Source organism: Globicephala melas, chromosome 10 (genome assembly GCF_963455315.2).
Source record: "Globicephala melas chromosome 10, mGloMel1.2, whole genome shotgun sequence".
Taxonomy (NCBI): Eukaryota; Metazoa; Chordata; class Mammalia; order Artiodactyla; family Delphinidae; genus Globicephala; species Globicephala melas.
Window position 1 is genome coordinate 74,809,888 of NC_083323.1, and position 19,234 is coordinate 74,829,121.

The following is a 19,234-nucleotide window of genomic DNA, read 5'->3' on the forward strand; positions in this document are numbered from 1 at the left end:
GTGATATTGGCCTGTAGTTTTCTTTCTTTGCGACATCCTTGTCTGGTTTTGGTATCAAGGTGATGGTGGCCTCGTAGAAGGAGTTTGGGAGTGTTCCTCCCTCTGGTATATTTTGGAAGAGTTTGAGAAGGATAGGTGTTAGCTCTTCTCTAAATGTTTGATAGAATTCGCCTGTGAAGCCATCTGGTCCTCGGCTTTTCTTTGTTGGAAGATTTTTAATCACAGTTTCAATTTCAGTGCTTGTGATTGGTCTGTTCATATTTTCTATTTCTTCCTGATTCAGTCTTGGCAGGTTGTGCGTTTCTAAGAACTTGTCCATTTCTTCCAGATTGTCCATTTTATTGACATAGAGTTGCTTGTAGTAATCTCTCATGATCTCTTTTATTTCTGCAGTGTCAGTTGTTACCTCTCCTTTTTCATTTCTAATTCTATTGATTTGAGTCTTCTCCCTTTTTGTCTTGGTGAGTCTGGCTAGTGGTTTATCTATTTTGTTTATCTTCTCAAAGAACCAGCTTTTAGTTTTATTGATCTTTGCTATTGTTTCCTTCATTTCTTTTTCATTTATTTCTGATCTGATTTTTATGATTTCTTTCCTTCTGCTAGCTTTGGGGTTTTTTTGTTCTTCTTTCTCTAATTGCTTGAGGTGCAAGGTTAGGTTGTTTATTCGAGATGTTTCCTGCTTCTTAAGGTGGGCTTGTATTGCTATAAACTTCCCCCTTAGAACTGCTTTTGCTGCATCCCACAGGTTTTGGGTCGTTGTGTCTCCATTGTCATTTGTTTCTAGGTATTTTTTGATTTCCTCTTTGATTTCTTCAGTGATCACTTCATTATTCAGTAGTGTATTGTTTAGCCTCCATGTGTTTGTATTTTTTACAGATCTTTTCCTGTAATTGATATCTAGTCTCATGGCGTTATGGTCAGAAAAGATACTTGATACAATTTCAATTTTCTTAAATTTACCAAGGCTTGATTTGTGACCGAATATATGATCTATCCTGGAGAATGTTCCATGAGCACTTGAGAAAAATGTGTATTCTGTTGTTTTTGGATGGAGTGTCCTATAAATATCAATTAAGTCCATCTTGTTTAATGTATCATTTAAAGCTTGTGTTTCCTTATTTATTTTCATTTTGGATGATCTGTCCATGGGTGAAAGTGGGGTGTTTAAGTCCCCTACTATGAATGTGTTACTGTCGATTTCCCCTTTTATGGTTGTTAGTATTTGCCTTATGTATTGAGGTGCTCCTATGTTGGGTGCATAAATATTTACAATTGTTATATCTTCTTCTTGGATCGATCCCTTGATCATTATGGAGTGTCCTTCTTTGTCTCTTTTAATAGTCCTTATTTTAAAGTCTATTTTGTCTGATATGAGAATTGCTACTCCAGCTTTCTTTTGGTTTCCATTTGCATGGAATATCTTTTTCCATCCCCTTACTTTCAGTCTGTATGTGTCTCTAGGTCTGAAGTGGGTCTCTTGTAGACAGCATATATAAGGGTCTTGTTTTTGTATCCATTCAGCTAATCTGTGTCTTTTGGTGGGAGCATTTAGTCCGTTTACATTTAAGGTAATTATCGATATGTATGTTCCTATTCCCATTTTCTAAATTGTTTTGGGTTCGTTATTATAGGTCTTTTCCTTCTCTTGTGTTTCTTGCCTAGAGAAGATCCTTTAGCATTTGTTGTAAAGCTGGTTTGGTGGTGCTGAACTCTCTCAGCTTTTGCTTGTCTGTAAAGGTTATAATTTCTCCATCAAATCTGAATGAGATCCTTGCTGGGTACAGTAGTCTTGGCTGCAGGTTTTTCTCCTTCATCACTTTCAGTATGTCCTGCCACTCCCTTCTGGCTTGTAGGATTTCTGCTGAGAGATCAGCTGTTAACCTTATGGGGATTCCCTTATGTGTTATTTGTTGTTTTTCCCTTGCTGCTTTTAATATGCTTTCTTTGTTTTTAATATTTGACAGTTTGATTAATATGTTTCTTGGCGTATTTCTCCTTGTATTTATCCTGTATGGGACTCTCTGTGCTTCCTGGACTTGATTAACTATTTCCTTTCCCATATTAGGGAAGTTTTCAACTATAATCTCTTCAAATATTTTCTCAGTCCCTTTCTTTTTCTCTTCTTCTTCTGGAACCCCTATAATTTGAATGTTGGTGCGTTTAATGTTGTCCCAGAGGTCTCTGAGACTGTCCTCAGTTCTTTTCATTCTTTTTTCTTTATTGTGCTCTGCAGTAGTTATTTCCACTATTTTATCTTCCAGGTCACTTATCCGTTCTTCTGCCTCAGTTATTCTGCTATTGATCCCATCTAGAGTACTTTTAATATCATTTATTGTGTTGTTCATCGTTGCTTGTTTCATCTTTAGTTCTTCTAGGTCCTTGTTAACTGATTCTTGCATTTTATTCTTGCATTCTATTCTTGCATTCTATTGTCCATTCTATCTCCAAGATTTCGGATCAACCTTACTATCATTATTCTGAATTATTTTTCAGGTAGACTGCCTATTTCCTCTTCATTTGTTAGGTCTGGTGCATTTTTATCTTGCTCCTTTATCTGCTGTGTGTTTTTCTGTCTTCTCATTTTGCTTATCTTACTGTGTTTGGGGTCTCCTTTTTGCAGGCTGCAGGTTCGTAGTTCCTCCTGTTTTTGATGTCTGTCTCCAGTGGCTAAGGTTGGTTCAGTGGGTTGTGTAGGCTTCCTGGTGGAGGGGACTAGTCAGGCTCTATCTTTAACTCTCTTGATGGTTGAGTATATCTCCCCTTCTCTTAGGTATATTTTATGGTGAATCAAAAGAAAGCCAAAATAGAAGTGATTAAATTCATCAATCAAAAGACATAAAGTAGGTGAATAGATTTGCTTAAAAAGACCCAATTTTATGCTGTCTATGAGAGACTCAACTTCGAATTAAGACGTACATAGGTTGAAAATGAGGAATGGATAGAAAGATACTCCATGAAAATGGTAACCAAAAGAGAGAAGGCAAGGGCAGCTATACCTAGACAAAATAAACTTTAAGTCAAAAATGTCATAACAGGGCTTCCCTGGTGGCACAGTGGTTGAGAGTCTGCCTGCCGATTCAGGGGACATGGGTTTGTGCCCCAGTCCAGGAAGATCCCACATGCCACAGAGCAGCTAGGCCCATGAGCCATGGCTGCTGAGCCTGCCCATCTGGAGCCTGTGCTCCGCAACGGGAGAGGCCACAACAGTGAGAGGCCTGCATACCACAAAAAAAAAGTCACAACAGACAAAGGTCATTACATAATAAAAGGGTCAATTTATGTGATATATATCATTTTATATAATTTTTTATATATATATATATATTTTTTAGCTTGTCATTTGCAACATTGATGAACCTGAAGGATGTTATACTAGGTGAAATAAGCCAGACACAGAAAGAGAAAAACTACATCATCTCACTTATATGTAGAATTTTTAATGCTGAATACATAGAAGCAGAGTTTTAGAACAGTGGTTAACAGAGGTGGAGAGGTAAAGGGAATGGGGAGATATTATTGGTCACAGGGTACAAAGTTGCATTACATAGGATGAATATGTGTAGAGATCTCATATATTGTATGATGACTATAATAAATACTTCACTGAATGCTGGAAATTTGCTAAAAGGGTAAATTTCAAGTACACTGATCACACCCCAAAAAATATGATAACTATGTGACATCATGATATGTTATCATGCTTGACTGTAGTAATTATTTCACTGTGTATATGTGTATCAAATCATCATGTTGTACACCTTAAATACAATTTTTATTAAAAAGAACAAAAATTTTAAAGGGTCAATACAACAGGATGACATAATAATTATAAATATGTATAGATCAAGCATCAAAGAACCTAAGCTTTTTTTTTTTTTTTTTTTGCGGTACGCGGGCCTCTCACCATTGTGGCCTCTCCCGTTGTGGAGCACAGGCTCTGGACACACAGGCCCAGCGGCCATGGCTCACGGTCCCAGTCACTCCACGGCATGTGGGATCTTCCCAGACCGGGGCACGAACCCGTGTCCCCTGCATCGGCAGGCAGACTCTCAACCACTGCGCCACCAGGGAAGCCCCCTAAGCATATTTTTTTAATCGACATATCTGAAGGGAGAAATAGACATCAATACAATAGTATTAGAAGGCTTCACTACCCACTTTCAGTAATGAATAGATCACCCAGGCCGAAAATAAATAAGGAAACAGCAAATTTGAGTAATGCTCTAGACCAGATGGAACCTAGTTGACATATACAGAACATTCCATTCAATAGCAACAGAATATATATTCTTTTCAAGCATACATGGAACATTCTCTAGGATAGATCATATGCTGAGTCACAAAACAAGTCTCATTAAATGTAAGAAGATTGATGTCATTCTGAGTATCTTTTCTGAACACAATGGAAAAAAAACAATAACAAAAATAAATCACAAAACTCACAAACAAATGGAAATGAACACACTCTTGAGTGATCATTGGGTCAAAGAAATCAAAAAGGAAATTAGAAAATATCATGAGAAAAATGAAAACACAATATACCAAAAGTTATGGTATACTGTATACTACTGTACTATTTTTTTGGGGTGTGATCAGTACTAAGAGGGAAAATTATAATGATAAGACAACATTTTTAAAAAGAAGAAAAATCTCAAATGACCTAGGTTTATACCTCAAGGAAATAGGAAAAGAACAACAAGCTAAGCACAAGTTAATGGAAGGAAGGAAATAATAATTAAAATTAAATAAAAATTAGAGCAGAAATAAATGGAATAGAGACTAGGAATACAATAGAAAGAAACTGGCAAAGCTAAGAGTTGGGTTTTTTTAAATATAAATAAAATCAACAAACCTTTAGCTAGACTAAGCAGAAAAATGACTCAAGTAAATAAAATCAGAAATGAAAGAGCAGACATTACAACTGAAGTCACAGAAATAAAAAATATTATAAGGGGCTATTACAAACAATTGGACTCCAACAAATTGGAAAACTTAGAATAAATGAATAAACTCCTAGAAAGTTACAACCTACCAAGAATGAATCAGGAAGACATAGAAAGCCTGTACAGAACCATAACAAATAATGCGATTGAATCACACACACACACACACACACACACAGAAAGGGACACAGGGAAATGGGGCTAATGGATATGTTTATTACCTTGATTGTTTTGATGGTAAAATGAGTATATACATATGTTGAAACACAGCAAATTGCTTATCTTAATTATGTGCAGTTTTTTGTATACCAATTATACCTCAATAAAGCTGCGGGCAAAAAGACATAGTAACAACAACTGAGACTTTCTCAAGAGGTAACAAGAAGTGTTGAAAGAGAAATAAGAAGTAAATGCCCCCAGGTGGAAGACTCACTTCTCTCCCCACTCGCACAGTGGAGCAGTGCCTTGCCCCAGAGGCCATCGAAGAGGCTGAAGGCTTACTTGCATCAAAGTGGGCTTCTGGAGCTGAACCTGGGGCCCCAATCTGACTCTGCCAAGATGGTGGAGAAGTCGGAGGACATGGAGTTCATCTCTCCTCACAAATACATCAAGAATACATCTAAAAAGGGAACAGTTCTCACGGAGCACCACATGAACACTGGAAGAGGACCTCAGACACCTAAAAGGACAAGAAAGATCCCCATGTAACTGGGTAGGACGAAATAAGAGAAAAGGAAGAGGAGAGGAAGTGGAAAGGGACCTGCAGCCCTGGGCAGGGAGCTGAAGGAGAGGAGAGGTTCCTGCATCCAGGGAAGCCCCCTCACTGGTGGGGAGATCAGTTGGAACAGATGGGAAGCTTCAGGGACTACCAGAGGAAAGTGCAGCAACCAGTCTGTGACAAACAGGACACAGTGAGACCTACACAGATAGTCTGTGCCACAGCCCTGCATGCCCCAGGCTGAGACGTGCATCCACCAGTGCAGAAGGGGGCTGGGTACTGGAACTTGGGATTTGGAGAGCAAACCTGGGGAGAAGAATGATGTTGGCCGCAACGAGACAGCCTGAGGGGATGGGAGTGAGGAAATCCACAACTGGGAATGCTTGTAGAAGAAACCCAGACTGCAATATAAATGAAGTGCCATTGTTGAATGACACAAAATGGGTGGGGCTACCATTGCATCCTCTCTCCCCACATGCCGGCCCCTGCCTCTCCAGGCACTAGGAAGGGCTCCTGCCAGAGTTGACTCTCTTGCACTGTTGGCCACCATACCCTAGCATACCCACCCCAGCATACTCTGTTCCTACCAGGGCCAGCTCTCTCATACCTGAGGCCACCAGCTGGCTCTCTCACTCCCATGGCTGCCGGCTCCCCTGCATGACCCATTCCCATATGGGCTCCCACAACCCCATCTGCTGCCTCCTCTGCGCCCTCTCTTCACTGGGTGGACTCATGTGCTCTGGAAAGCCTCAGGAGCAGACGCCTGTGAGTGGCCCACACAGATAGGTGGCACTGAAACCATGGCTAAGCCCCAGAGGCCATGCAATTAAGGAAGAAAAGCTGAAATCTCTCCTGGCAGCTGTGCAAACTGTGAATTGACACCCCTGCAACTGGCTTTGTAAACTCAGTGCCTACAGAACATCTGAATGGACAACAAGTGCTCCCACAGAAAAGACGGGTCTAGCTTTAGCAGCTGTAGACTTTGTGGGAACATACATGCCAGGGTTGTACCAGGCTAGAGTCTGAGCTGACCACAGGGTGTCCAGACCCATGATTACTGCAATCCTGGGACCTGACTTCAGTGGACCTACACTGATGGCCTGGTGAAAACATATGAAAGACACCAGGGCCAATTGTAGGCATACCCACAGTTAAGGAAAGGCCAAGAGCAGTGCCAACAACAGTGTAATCTGAGAACTTGCACAAAGGGTGAAAAGTGACATGACAGAGCACACCCACAGGTGAACAACTCCAGAGGAATATTCAGTGGCTTTCCTCCCAGTGGGAGTGATCCAATCCTGCCTACCTCACACTGCAGATCAGAAACACAGCTAAGAAACAGATCTTGGGGCCTCTACTCCAACAAATGTGGAGCAAACCCAACCTCTAACACGGCAGTGACAACCACAGAGCAAAAGGGAGGCCCTGCTCAATATCCAGTGCAGGGTCTGGTCACCACAATATCAGTCACATCTCCTATCAAGGGGATAATGGCCAGCATACACTGAGGGAAAAGGTGGCAGTCATCTATACTAAAAACCATGCTTGCACCAAAATATATTTAACCTGCACAGGCTACACAGGGATGTTCCCACATAAAAATAACCCTCCCAAGACAGTCTGAGGGTCTTGAATCGAGAGGAAGAACCCCCAGAGCACTAAGACTTGAAAGCCAGTGGGGCTTGAGTGCAAGAGCTCTACAGGGCTGGGGGAAACAGAGACTCCAATCTTGAGGGTGTACAAAGGTCTCACGTGCACTGGGACCCAGCACAAAGTACCTCCATAGGAACCTGGGCTACCCCTACTTAGGGGTCTTGGAGGGTATCCTGGGGTGCAAAGTGTTGACTATAGTTCACTATGAGGGCAAGGACACTGGTAGCAGAAGCCCCAGGGAATATTGATCAGAGTGAGCTCTCCAGGAGGCCAAAATTTCAGCACCAAGACACAACCCCTCCCAACAACCTGCAAGCTCCAGTGCTGGAAAGCCTCAGGCCAAACAACCAACAAAATAGGAAGCCAGCCTCATCCAACAGAAGACAGGCTACCTAAAGTTGTACTGAGCTCACAGCCACCTCAAAACACACCCTTTGACATGGCCCCAGCTCCACCCACCAGAGGGCAGACACCAGTCCATCCCACCAAGAAGCCTGCAAAAGTCCCTGGACCAACCTCACCCACCAAGGGGCAGACACCAGAAGCAAGAGGAACTATTATCCTGCAGGCCTGTGGAAAGGAGACCACAAACGCAGTAAGTTAGATGAAATGAGATGACAGAGAAATTGGTACAAATGAAGGAAAAAGGTAGAAACCCACAAGAACAACTAAATGAAGAGGAGATAGGCAATCTACCTGAAAAAGAATTAATAGTAATGATAGTAAAGATAATGCAAGATCTCAAAAAAGAATGGAGTCACAGATCGAGATAATGCAAGAAATGTTTAAGAAGGAGTGTGATTTAAAGGACAAACAGAGATGAACAATACAGTAACTGAAATACACTAGGAAGAATCAGTATAAGAATAAATGTAGGAGAACAATGAATAAGTGAGCTGGAAGACAAAGTGATGGAAATCACTGCCACAGAACGGAATAAAGAAAAAAGAATGTATAAACAACAAGGTCCTAATGTATAGCACAGGGAACTATATTCAATATCCTGTGATAAACCATAATAGAAAAGAATATAAAAAAAGAATGTATATATGTGTATAACTGAGTCACTTTGCTGTACAGCAGAGATTGGCACAACATTGTAAATCAAATACACTTCAATCTAAAAAAAAATTTTTTTAAGAAAAAAAGAATGAAATGAGGACAGTGTCAGACACTTCTGGGACAATATTAAACATGCCAACATTCACATTATAGGGGTTCCAGAAGGAGAGAAGAAAGAGAAAGGGCCCGAGAATATATCTGAAGATAATATGACCGAAAAATTCCCTAACATGAGAAACACTTACTCAAGTCCAGGAAGCATAGAGAGTCCCAGAGAGGATGAACCCAAGGAAGAACATGCTGAGACACATATTAATCAAACTAACAAAAATTAAAGGCAAAGAAAAAATATTAAAAACAACAAGGGAAAAGCAACAAATAACATACAAGGGAATCCCCATGAGGTTATCAACAGGTTTTTCAGCAGAAATTCTGCAGGCCAGAAAGGAGTGGCACAATATACTTCAAGTGATGAAAAGGAAAAACCTACAACCAAGAATGTGCTACCCAAAAAGTCTCTCATTTAGATTTTTAAAACATATTTATTGGAGTATAATTTCTTTACAATGGTGTGTTAGTTTCTGCTTTATAACAAAGTGAATCAGTTATACATATACATATGTTCCCATATCTCTTCCCTCTTGCATCTCCCTCCCTCCCGCCCTCCCTATCCCACCCCTCCAGGTGGCCACAAACCACCGAGCTGATTTGATGGAGAAATCAAAAGCTTTACAGACAAGCAAAAGCTAAGAGAATTCAGAACCACCAAACCAGCTTTACAACAAATGCTAAATGAACTTTTCTAGGTGGGAAAGACACCAGCATCTTAAAACAAGCTTGTACCTATACAGATTGCTATATCCAAACTTCATGGGAACAGTAAACTAAAAAACTACAAAAGATACACACACAAAAAAGAGAAAGCATCCCAAACACAACACTAAAGATGGTCATAAAACCACAAGAGAAGAGAACAAAAGAGGAAGATAAGAAAAAAGACCTACGAAAACAAATCTGAAACAAGTAAGAAAATGGCAATAGGAACATACATATCAATAAATACCTTAAATGTAAATGGATTAAATGCTCTAACCAAAAGACATAGATTGGATGAATAGATATACAAACAAGACCCATATTATGCTGTCTACAAGAGACCCACTTCAGACCTAGGGACACATAAAGACTGAAAGTGAGAGGATAGAAAAAGATTTTCCATGAAAATAGAAATCAAAGCTGGAGTAGCAATACTCATATCAGAGAAAATAAACTCTAAAATACTGTTACAAGAGACAAGGAAGGACACTACATAATGATCAAGGGATCAATCCAAGAAGAAGATAGAGCAATTGTAAATATATATATGCACCCAACATAGGAGCACCTCAATATATAGGGCAAATGCTAACATCCATAAAAGGGGAAATCAACAGTAACGCAATAATAGTGGGGGACTTTAACACCCCACTTACACCAATGGACAGATTATCCAGACAGGAAATTAATAAGGAAACCCAAGCCTTAAATGACACATTAGACCAGATAGACTTAATTGATATCTATGTGACATTCCATCCTAAAGCAGCAGAATATACATTCTTCTCAAGTGCACATGGAACATTCTCCAAGAAAGATCACATCTTGGGCCACAAATCAAGCCTTGGTAAATTTAAAAATTCAGAATCATAAAGCATTTTTCTGACCACAACACTATGAGAGTAGAAATCACCTACAGGGAAAAAAGGTAAAAAAAACACAAACACATGGAGGCTAAACAATATGTTACTAAACAACCAATGGATTACTAAAGAAATCAAACAGGAAATCAAAAAATACCTAGGGAAAATTGACAATGAAAACATGACAATACAAAATGTATGGGACTTGGAAAAAGCAGTTCTTGGAAGTTTATAGCAATACAATCTTACCTCAGGAAACAAGAAAAATCTCAAATTAACAACCTATCCTTACACATAAAGCAACAAGAGAAAGAAGAACAAACAAAACCTAAAGTTAGTAGAAGAAAAGAAATTATAAAGAACAGAAATAAATAGAGATGGAGAAAACAATACAAAGATAAATGAAACTAAAAGCTGGTTCTTTGAGAAGATAAACAAAATTGATAAAACTTTAGCCAGACACATCAAGAAAAAGGGAGAGGACTCAAATCAATAAAATTAGAAATGAAAAAGGAGAAGTTGCAATGGACACCACAGAAATACAAAGGATCATAAGAAACTACTACAAGCAGCTCTATGACAATAAAATGGTCAACCTAGGAGAAATGGACGAATTCTTAGAAATGCACAACCTACCAAGACTGAATCAGGAAGAAATAGAAAATATAAACACACAAATCACAAATATGGAAATTGAAATTGTGCTTTAAAAACTTCCAATAAGCAAAAGTCTAGGACCAGATGGCTTCACAGGTGAATTCTGTCACACATTTAGAAAAGAGTTAACACCTATCCTTCTGAAACAATTCTCAAAAATTGCAGAGGAAGGAACACTCACAAGCTCATTATACACGGCCACCATCAACCTGACACAAAACCAAAGGTATCAAAAAAAGAATATTACAGGCTCAAATATCACTGATGAACATAGACACAGAAATCCTCAACAAAATACTAGCAAGCCAAATCAAACAGCACATTAAAGGAGTCATGCACTATGATCAGGTGGAATTTATCCAGAGATGCAAAGATTCTTCAATAAACACAAATAATGTGATACACCACATTAACAAACTGAAGAATAAAATTCATATGATCATCTCAGGAGATGCAGAAAAAGCTTTCAACAAAATTTAACACCCATTTATGATGAAAACACTCTAGAAAGTGGGCATAGAGGGAACCTAACTCAAGATAATTAAGTTCATATATGACAAACCCACAGCAAACATTATTCTCAATGGTAAAAAACTGAAAGCATTTCCTCTAAGATAAGGAACAAGATAAGGATGTCCATCTTGCCACTTTTATTCAACCTAGTTTAGGAGGCCCTAGCCAAGGCAACCAGAAAAGAAAAAGAAATACAAGAAATACAAATTGGAAAAGAAGAAATAAAACCATCACTGTTTTCAGATGACATGATACTATACATAGAAAATCCTAAAGATGCTACCAGAACATTACTAGAGCTTATCAATGAGTGTGGTAAAGTTACAGGATACAAAATTAATACACAGAAATCTCTTGCATTCCTATACACTAACAATGAATTATTAGAAAGAGAAATTAAGGAAACAATCCCATTTATCATCCCATCAAAAAGAATAAAATACCTGGGAATAAACCTAAGGAGGAAAAAGACCTGTACTCAGAAAACTATAAGATACTGATGAAAGAAATCAAAGATCACACAAACAGATGGAGAGATATACCATGTTCTTGGATTGGAAGAATCAATATTGTCAACATAACTATACTACCCAAGGCAGTCTACAGATTCATTGCAATCCCTACCAAATTACCAATAGCATTTTTCACAGAATTAGACAAAAAAATTTACAATTTGTATGGAGACACAAAAGACCCTAAATTGCCAAAGCAATCTTGAGAAAGAAAAACGGAGCTGGAAGAATCAGGCTCCCTGACTTCAGACTATACTACAAAGCTACATTAATCAAAACAGAAATATAGATCAATGGAACAGGATAGAAAGTCCAGAGATAAACCCACATACCTATGGTCACCTAATCTGTGACAAAGGAGGCAAGAATATACAATGGAGAAAGACAGTCTCTTCAGTAAGTGGTGCTGGAAAAACTGGACAGCTACATGTAAACCAATGAAATTAGAATATTCCCTAACACCATACAGAAAAAGAAACTCAAGATGGATTAAAGACCTAAATGTAAGACCAGATACTATAATTCTTAGAGGAAAACATATGTAGAACACACTTTGAAATAAATCGCAGCAAGATCTTTTTGACCCACCTCCTAGGGTAATGAAAAGAAAAACAAAAATAAACAAATGGGACCTAATTAAACTTAAAAGCTTTTGCACAGCAATGGAAACCATAACCAAAATGAAAAGACAACCCACAGATAGGGAGAAAATATCTTATGGAAAAACCCGAATGAACTTTTTGGCCAGCACAACATTTGCAAATGAAGTGACTGACCATGGATTAATCACCAAAATATATAAATAGCTCATGCAGCTCAATATCAAAAAACAAACAACCCAATCAAAAAATGGGCACAAGATCTAATAAGACATTTCTGTAAAGAAGACATACAGATGGCCAAAAGGCACATGAAAAAATGCTCAACATCACTAATTACTAGAGAAATGCAAATCAGACTACAATGAGGTATCACCTGACACCATTCAGAATGGCCGTCATCCAAAAAAATCTACAAACAATAAATTCTGGAGAAGGTGTGGAGAAATGGGAACCCTCCTACATTGTTGATGAGAATGTAAATTTGTACAGCCACTATGGAGAACACTATAGAGATTCCTTAAAAAACTAAAAATAGAGTTACCATATGATCCAGCAATCCCACTCCTGGGCATATATCCCAAGAAAACCATAATTCAAAAAGATACATGCAACCCAATGATTATTGCAGCACTATTTACAATAACCAGGACATGGAAGCAACCTAAATGTCCATTGATGGAAGAATGGAGAAAGAAGATGTGGAACATATATGCAATGGAATATTACTCAGCCGTAAAAAAGAATGAAATAATATTATTGGCAGCAACATGGATGGACCTAGAGATTGTCATTCTGAGTGAAGTAAGTCAAGCAGAGAAAAACAAATATATGATATTTCTTATATGTTGCATCTAAAAAAAATAGTACAAATGGACTTATTTACAAAGCAGAAATAGAGTCACAGACGTAGAAAATAAACTTACAGTTACCAAGGGGGAAAGGTGAGGGAGAGAAAAAATTGTGAGATTGGGGTTGACACATACACACTACTATATATAAAATATATAACTAATAAGAAGCTACTGTAGGGACTTCCCTGGTGGCACAGTGGTTAAGAATCCACCTGCCAGTGCAGGGGACACGGGTTCGAGCCCTGGTCCGGGAAGATCCCACATGCCATGGAACAGCTAAGCCCATGCACCACAGCTACTGAGCCTGCGCTCTAGAGCCTGCAAGCCACAGCTACTGAGCCTGAGTGCCACAACTACTGAAGCCCACACGCCTAGAGCCCATGCTCTGCAACAAGAGAAGCCACCCAATGAGAAGGCTGCACACCGCAATGAAGAGTAGCCCCTGCTCACCGCAACTAGAGAAAAGCCCAAGCACAGAAACAAAGACCCAAGGCAGCCGAAAATAAAAATTAATTAATTAATTTAAAAAAAAAAGAGAATAGGGCTTCCCTGGTGGCGCAGTGGTTGAGAGTCCGCCTGCTGTTGCAGAGGACACGGGTTCGTGTCCCGATCCCGGAAGATCCCACATTCCGCGGAGCGGCTGGGCTCGTGAGACACGGCCGCTGAGCCTATGTGTCCGGAGCCTGTGCTCCACAACGGAAGAGGCCACGACAGTGAGAAGCCCGCGTATCGCAAAAAAAAAAAAAAAAAAAAAGAGAATCTACTGTATAGCACAGGGAACTCAACACAATAGTGTGTAATGACCTACATGGGAAAAGAATCTAAAAAAGAATGGATATATATATATATATATATATATATGTATAATTGATTCACTTTGCTGTACAGCAGAAACTAACACAGCATTGTAATTCAAATCTACTCCTATAAAAATTAATTTTAAAAAAGTAAACATCCCCCCCAGAAAAAGAATCAATTAAGCCACTTGAAGTGATATTCATAAGATTGCATAATGCTCAACTTTCCATCTTCTCACCACTTTCAACACATCATTTGGTATGAAAAGCATAAAAGCCATAGAGTTGTACTCATAGAAGTTTTTCTCACTATTTATAACCTCCTGTTAATCACATGAAATATAATCCATATGTTTTTGAAGCATAGTCAGTAAAAAATGCTTTTTAAAAATAATGGGTATTTAAAAATTAAAAAATGAATTCCTGAGGGAGATTATCTTACATCTTTTCTTAAGAAAAAATATTTAAGCATAAAATAGGAGAGTAGGTTCATACCTGCTTTGGATTTTTTCATTGCTGTGTTACCATCAAATTAATACAAATTCCTTAGTGTCGAAGATCAATTGTTCAACATTGTGAGAGCATTTTTGACTATATGTTGTAGAACAAGTTCAATGCTATTTTTAACTGACTCCTCAGTGTATGAACATATCACTTGCTGTATTATCTTCATCAATCTATAAAATTACCAATCATTTTATTAACAGCATGAGCAATTATTAGTTTCTCTTGTCTATGGCAAAGTTGTAAATATTTTCTTGTTCATATAGTTATAAATTCTGCTTTACAAGAAATAAGTTTTTCCCTGTCATATTATGCTATTGGTTTTTCCCCAAACTGTTAAAAATTTATTATTTAGAGTCCATCAGGTACTGAAAATTTTTCATTGGTAATCAAAAGAAGTTTCTTGAAATCAATTTTTCTGTGATTTACTTGATGATTTTTTATGAAAGTAGACCAAAGTCTTCTTGTTAACTATTTATTTCCTGCAAGCACCACAGTGCTTGCTCATTACTAGATATGACCGGCATACTAGTTATGTACTAAAAATCATAAAACTCATTCTATTGAGAATATAATCTAGATACCCATAATGGTAGAACACAATGGAAAAAAAGAGATAAAATATAGTCATAAAATTCTCCTCTAAATGTCTGAGTATTATTTGGTGAGAATTCAGTACTAGAATATGTTCTTATTACATACCTAATTTTTGTCTTTGTTTGCTATAATTCTCCTTCCCATCTTTCACCAATTTAACACGTATTAAGAATTGGAACTATAGCTATGTCAAAAAATGTTTCTTCTGTTGCATTTTTTTTATTAAGGTGAAATTCACATGACATAAAACCAACCATTTTTAAGTTTACAGTTCAGTGACATTCAGCATATTCACAATGTTGGGCAATCATCACTGCTATATAGTTCCAAAACAAAAATCATAATCACTTATATAATCTACCATATATAAAATCTACCAGTTATATAACTGTATAAATATTTACTACCATACATGAAATTTCTTTATTAACAATACAAAGTTGCATTATCTTGATTTTAAAGATGAGAAAATAAAGTTCAGATAGCTTATGTAATGTTATACTGAAGATCATACACATAATATGTTGCTTAGCCATTATGTCTATTTCCAAAAGCTGTAGCCATTCCTCTGTGCTAACATACCATCCAGCTCACCTTTTATTAGTGAATGAATTTCTAAGACAGCCAGGCATTTCTTTGTGCCAGCATGCAGTAATGTTGCTGTTATTCTAGTGTGCTATTTCAGAAAAAAATGCATATTTGAGAGTTTTCATATATAAGCTCTTAAGATATGTTTAAATATTTTCTTGAGATTAAAATGTTTGTTGGCTATTCCAAGTTATATTTAGCAACTATCATGTCGAGAGGAAATGTTTTACTTTGTGGCATTCTTTACCTTTTCTTTGCCTTTCAGATATGCTTCTTCTGTAAAGGATGGCTCCCAGTATTTTGTGCTACTGATTGTGACAGACGGCGTTATCTCAGATATGGCTCAAACTAAGGAGTCCATAGTTAATGTAAGTAGGAGTCATTCGGTCTTGGGCTGGCTAACTGAATGCATGGTGCTACTTAGGTTGACTAACTAGAGTCTAGTTAGTTGACTTAAGAGTGAAACAAAATGCCCATGCCTTTGCAGCCAATTGCATTATCGAGAAAACTCACACACATTTGTAGCATTCATCCATAAGGACCAAACTAAGAGGTGTGAATAATTGGGTTGTAACAAAATTATTTCCAAAAAATTAAAATAAAATAAATAATAGCATCACCTTCATCTGCATGACTGTGTTTATCTTGATTAGTTTGATGTGCTTGTATATAGTTTGTACAATTTGTACAGAATATTTCTTTAACATTTACATTTACAGTAATAGTTACAGGAGAACTGTGCTAATTTCTATATTTATAGAACTGGATAAGGACTAGCATTGATTCAAAATCCATTTTTCTCATTATTCCTAATTATGTGTTATATTTATGATCCATTTTCTTCTTTATTAGACTATAATTTATAACATCTATATTTACTAGACTGCAACCTCTAAAATTATATCTGTTTTTACTTACCTTTCTATACTCAGGTTTAGCAATGTTTGACACAAAATAGACATTTGTAAAAATGGGCTGTGTGAAAAAATTGTTTATCATACTTCATAATTATTAATAGCATAGGGAAAATATAATTAGCTTTTTGTGTGATAAAAAAATAGTTACATGTGGGAAAAAAATCAAATGTTTATAGACATACACTTAGGAAAACCAAACACAAAAAGGAAGAGAGGTAGAATCTTGCACATTTACTTGTTTGTTTATTTGGTTTTGACTAGACACACTGGGTTGGATTTGTCCTGATTTCCTTTATGTTCTGATCAGTGGCCTTAGCATGCTCTTTAAAATATGGACTTAGTAATTTAGGTTTAAACTAACAGGACATGCACTGAGGAACAGTTATTCATAATTTAGTGACCTTCACAGCTGAAGATGTGGTTGCTTTCCTGTTCCACCTACCTGTTGGTGGATCTTATATTCTTACCATAAAATTATTTTATCATACTAATAATAACTTTCTATAATTATCATTTGTATGCATTCATTTACTATGAAAATTGCTTTTCCTAACCATAGCTATAAATGAAATAGAGTACTACTTTTTCACAAATATGGTACCTTTTTTTCCCTTTTAACAACTGAAACATTTTTGAGTGGAGAGAGAACATGGAAAAAGAGACCAAAGGTACCCAGAATCAGCTTAGGAATATTTTGTCTGAGAATAGCAAGTGAAAGCAGATGCTCAGACTGGTCATTCCTGAAGAACATCCCACTGAATTAGCGTATGTACAGAGTTCAGAAAGGATAAGAGTGGAATCAAGTATATTATTCTGTGTTAATTTAAATATGTTCAAAATTATTTTAATGAACATCTGTGAAAAATATCAAAGCTCAGGATATTTTTTTCTTCTTAATTCTTAGTTGTTTTCTCAATTCAGTTTCTTAATTGTGAACTGTGTGTTCTCTTTGAAGGCTTCAAAACTTCCAATGTCAATAATTATAGTAGGTGTTGGGCCAGCAGAATTTGATGGTGAGTAATAAAATTTCAATAGTATTCCTTAGGAGTTTATTTAATCTGACTCATTATGCACCTAGGTTTCTATCACTCTATTTTTGCATATAAGGATGTGAGTGTGCATATGGATTTGTATACAGTGTCCATGTACATATAGACATAAATATAGATATTACATGATGGAGTCCAATAAAGGTGAGTAAATTAAAAGGATGTCTTCTGAGTAGGACATTATCTCTGTAGTATAGGATAATTCAACATGTAGCTTTCTGTTTTATTAGAGATGGTGTGTACCTCAAAATATTTCTTAAGACCAAGTGATAAATTGAATTTTTGTTCCCAAGGCAAAATACACTCTGGATTCCCTAAAAACTTTTAAGGATGAGCACTAAATTAATAAACCACTAGGTTGTAAAATAGAAATATTAACACAAGCATAATAATGGATTTTCAGACCTTGGCTAGTTGATAGACATTATCTTTATAAATATTTAAGTTCTGTCATATGAAAGAGCAAAGTAAAATGAAAATGGAATTGACCATCTGAAATTTAATGAGACTTTATACAATTATGCTAAATTCACTTATTGGGTACTTTTCTGTTTGGGCTCAAGCCATCTTCAAATGCCAGTTAGTGTGACGGGTGTTTGTGTGACTACTGATCTGGGTAAACTTCTCTAAGGATAGCCTATTCCTCGTCACCTGATGAATTCCTTTAAGAGAACTCTATGCTAGACATCAACTGCATAACCACAGAACATTCACCTTGCTCAGGTGTTTTTACATTAATGATGACAGTATTTAGCTTGGAACTTTAGAAATGAGAATAATTTTAGAATATTTGGAACAACTTTTGGTATGCTACAGGTTAATTTAGGCACATAGGTGGTTAATTTTTGTATGATCATCACTAGGATGATTCTTGTTTAACCACCAGTGCCTCCTCCATAAGGATAGTATAGATCTCTCAGTCTCAGGTAAAACAACACAAGCAGTTATATTGCTGATCCTGAAAATTCTTTCCTTTGATTCCATGCTTGGCTGGTCACACTTTATATCATTATAATCTTCCAGTTTCTGAAGCAGAAGTCATTTTAGCTCCTGCTAATATTTTCTGTGTCTCTGAATATTTACATCTGTTTACATTGTCCATCAGGCATGAATCTGAGATACCACTATGGAGTCAGGAAAGCTAAGACACATCTTTCTTGTTAACACTTTGTGTACTTGGTCATCTGCATTGAGCAGTGACAGACTGTGGTTCACAAACTTCACTGATTGCTAGGTTAAAATAACTCATGATTTCTTCTTCAGTTACTAATTTGCTTTTGCCTCTCAAGTATGCACTTCTCGTTGGGTACATTCCAGGTCTCCCAGACTCCTATGGAAGGCCGTTGTTAGGTGTAAGCCCTGTCACTTGTTCCCCAACAGCTCCCATGCATAATGTGTAAATAGAGAGCCACTGACTCTTCCTATGTATATTTCTGGTCATAAATTCCTATTCAAAGCAGTAGGCACAGCTATTTGGGTACTACCTTCTTACAACTGCCACACCTATTTATTTTCCTCAATTTTTTTGTTCCCAGTGAATTATTTATCAAAACCTTGAGGTATGAAAATTCATCATTTCCCTCTCTGACTTC

The 19,234-nt window shown here is 37.2% G+C and overlaps 1 protein-coding gene across 1 annotated transcript in view; it reads left to right on the plus strand.

Moving 5' to 3' along the window:
* Positions 1-19,234, plus strand: part of CPNE8 (copine 8) — a 246,164-nt gene that overhangs the window by 215,127 nt on the left and 11,803 nt on the right. Inside the window, exons 13-14 of the mRNA XM_060306321.1 lie at positions 15,942-16,044; positions 17,549-17,606. Of these exons, the coding sequence (XP_060162304.1) occupies positions 15,942-16,044; positions 17,549-17,606 (161 nt within the window). The remainder of the gene's footprint in view (positions 1-15,941; positions 16,045-17,548; positions 17,607-19,234) is intronic.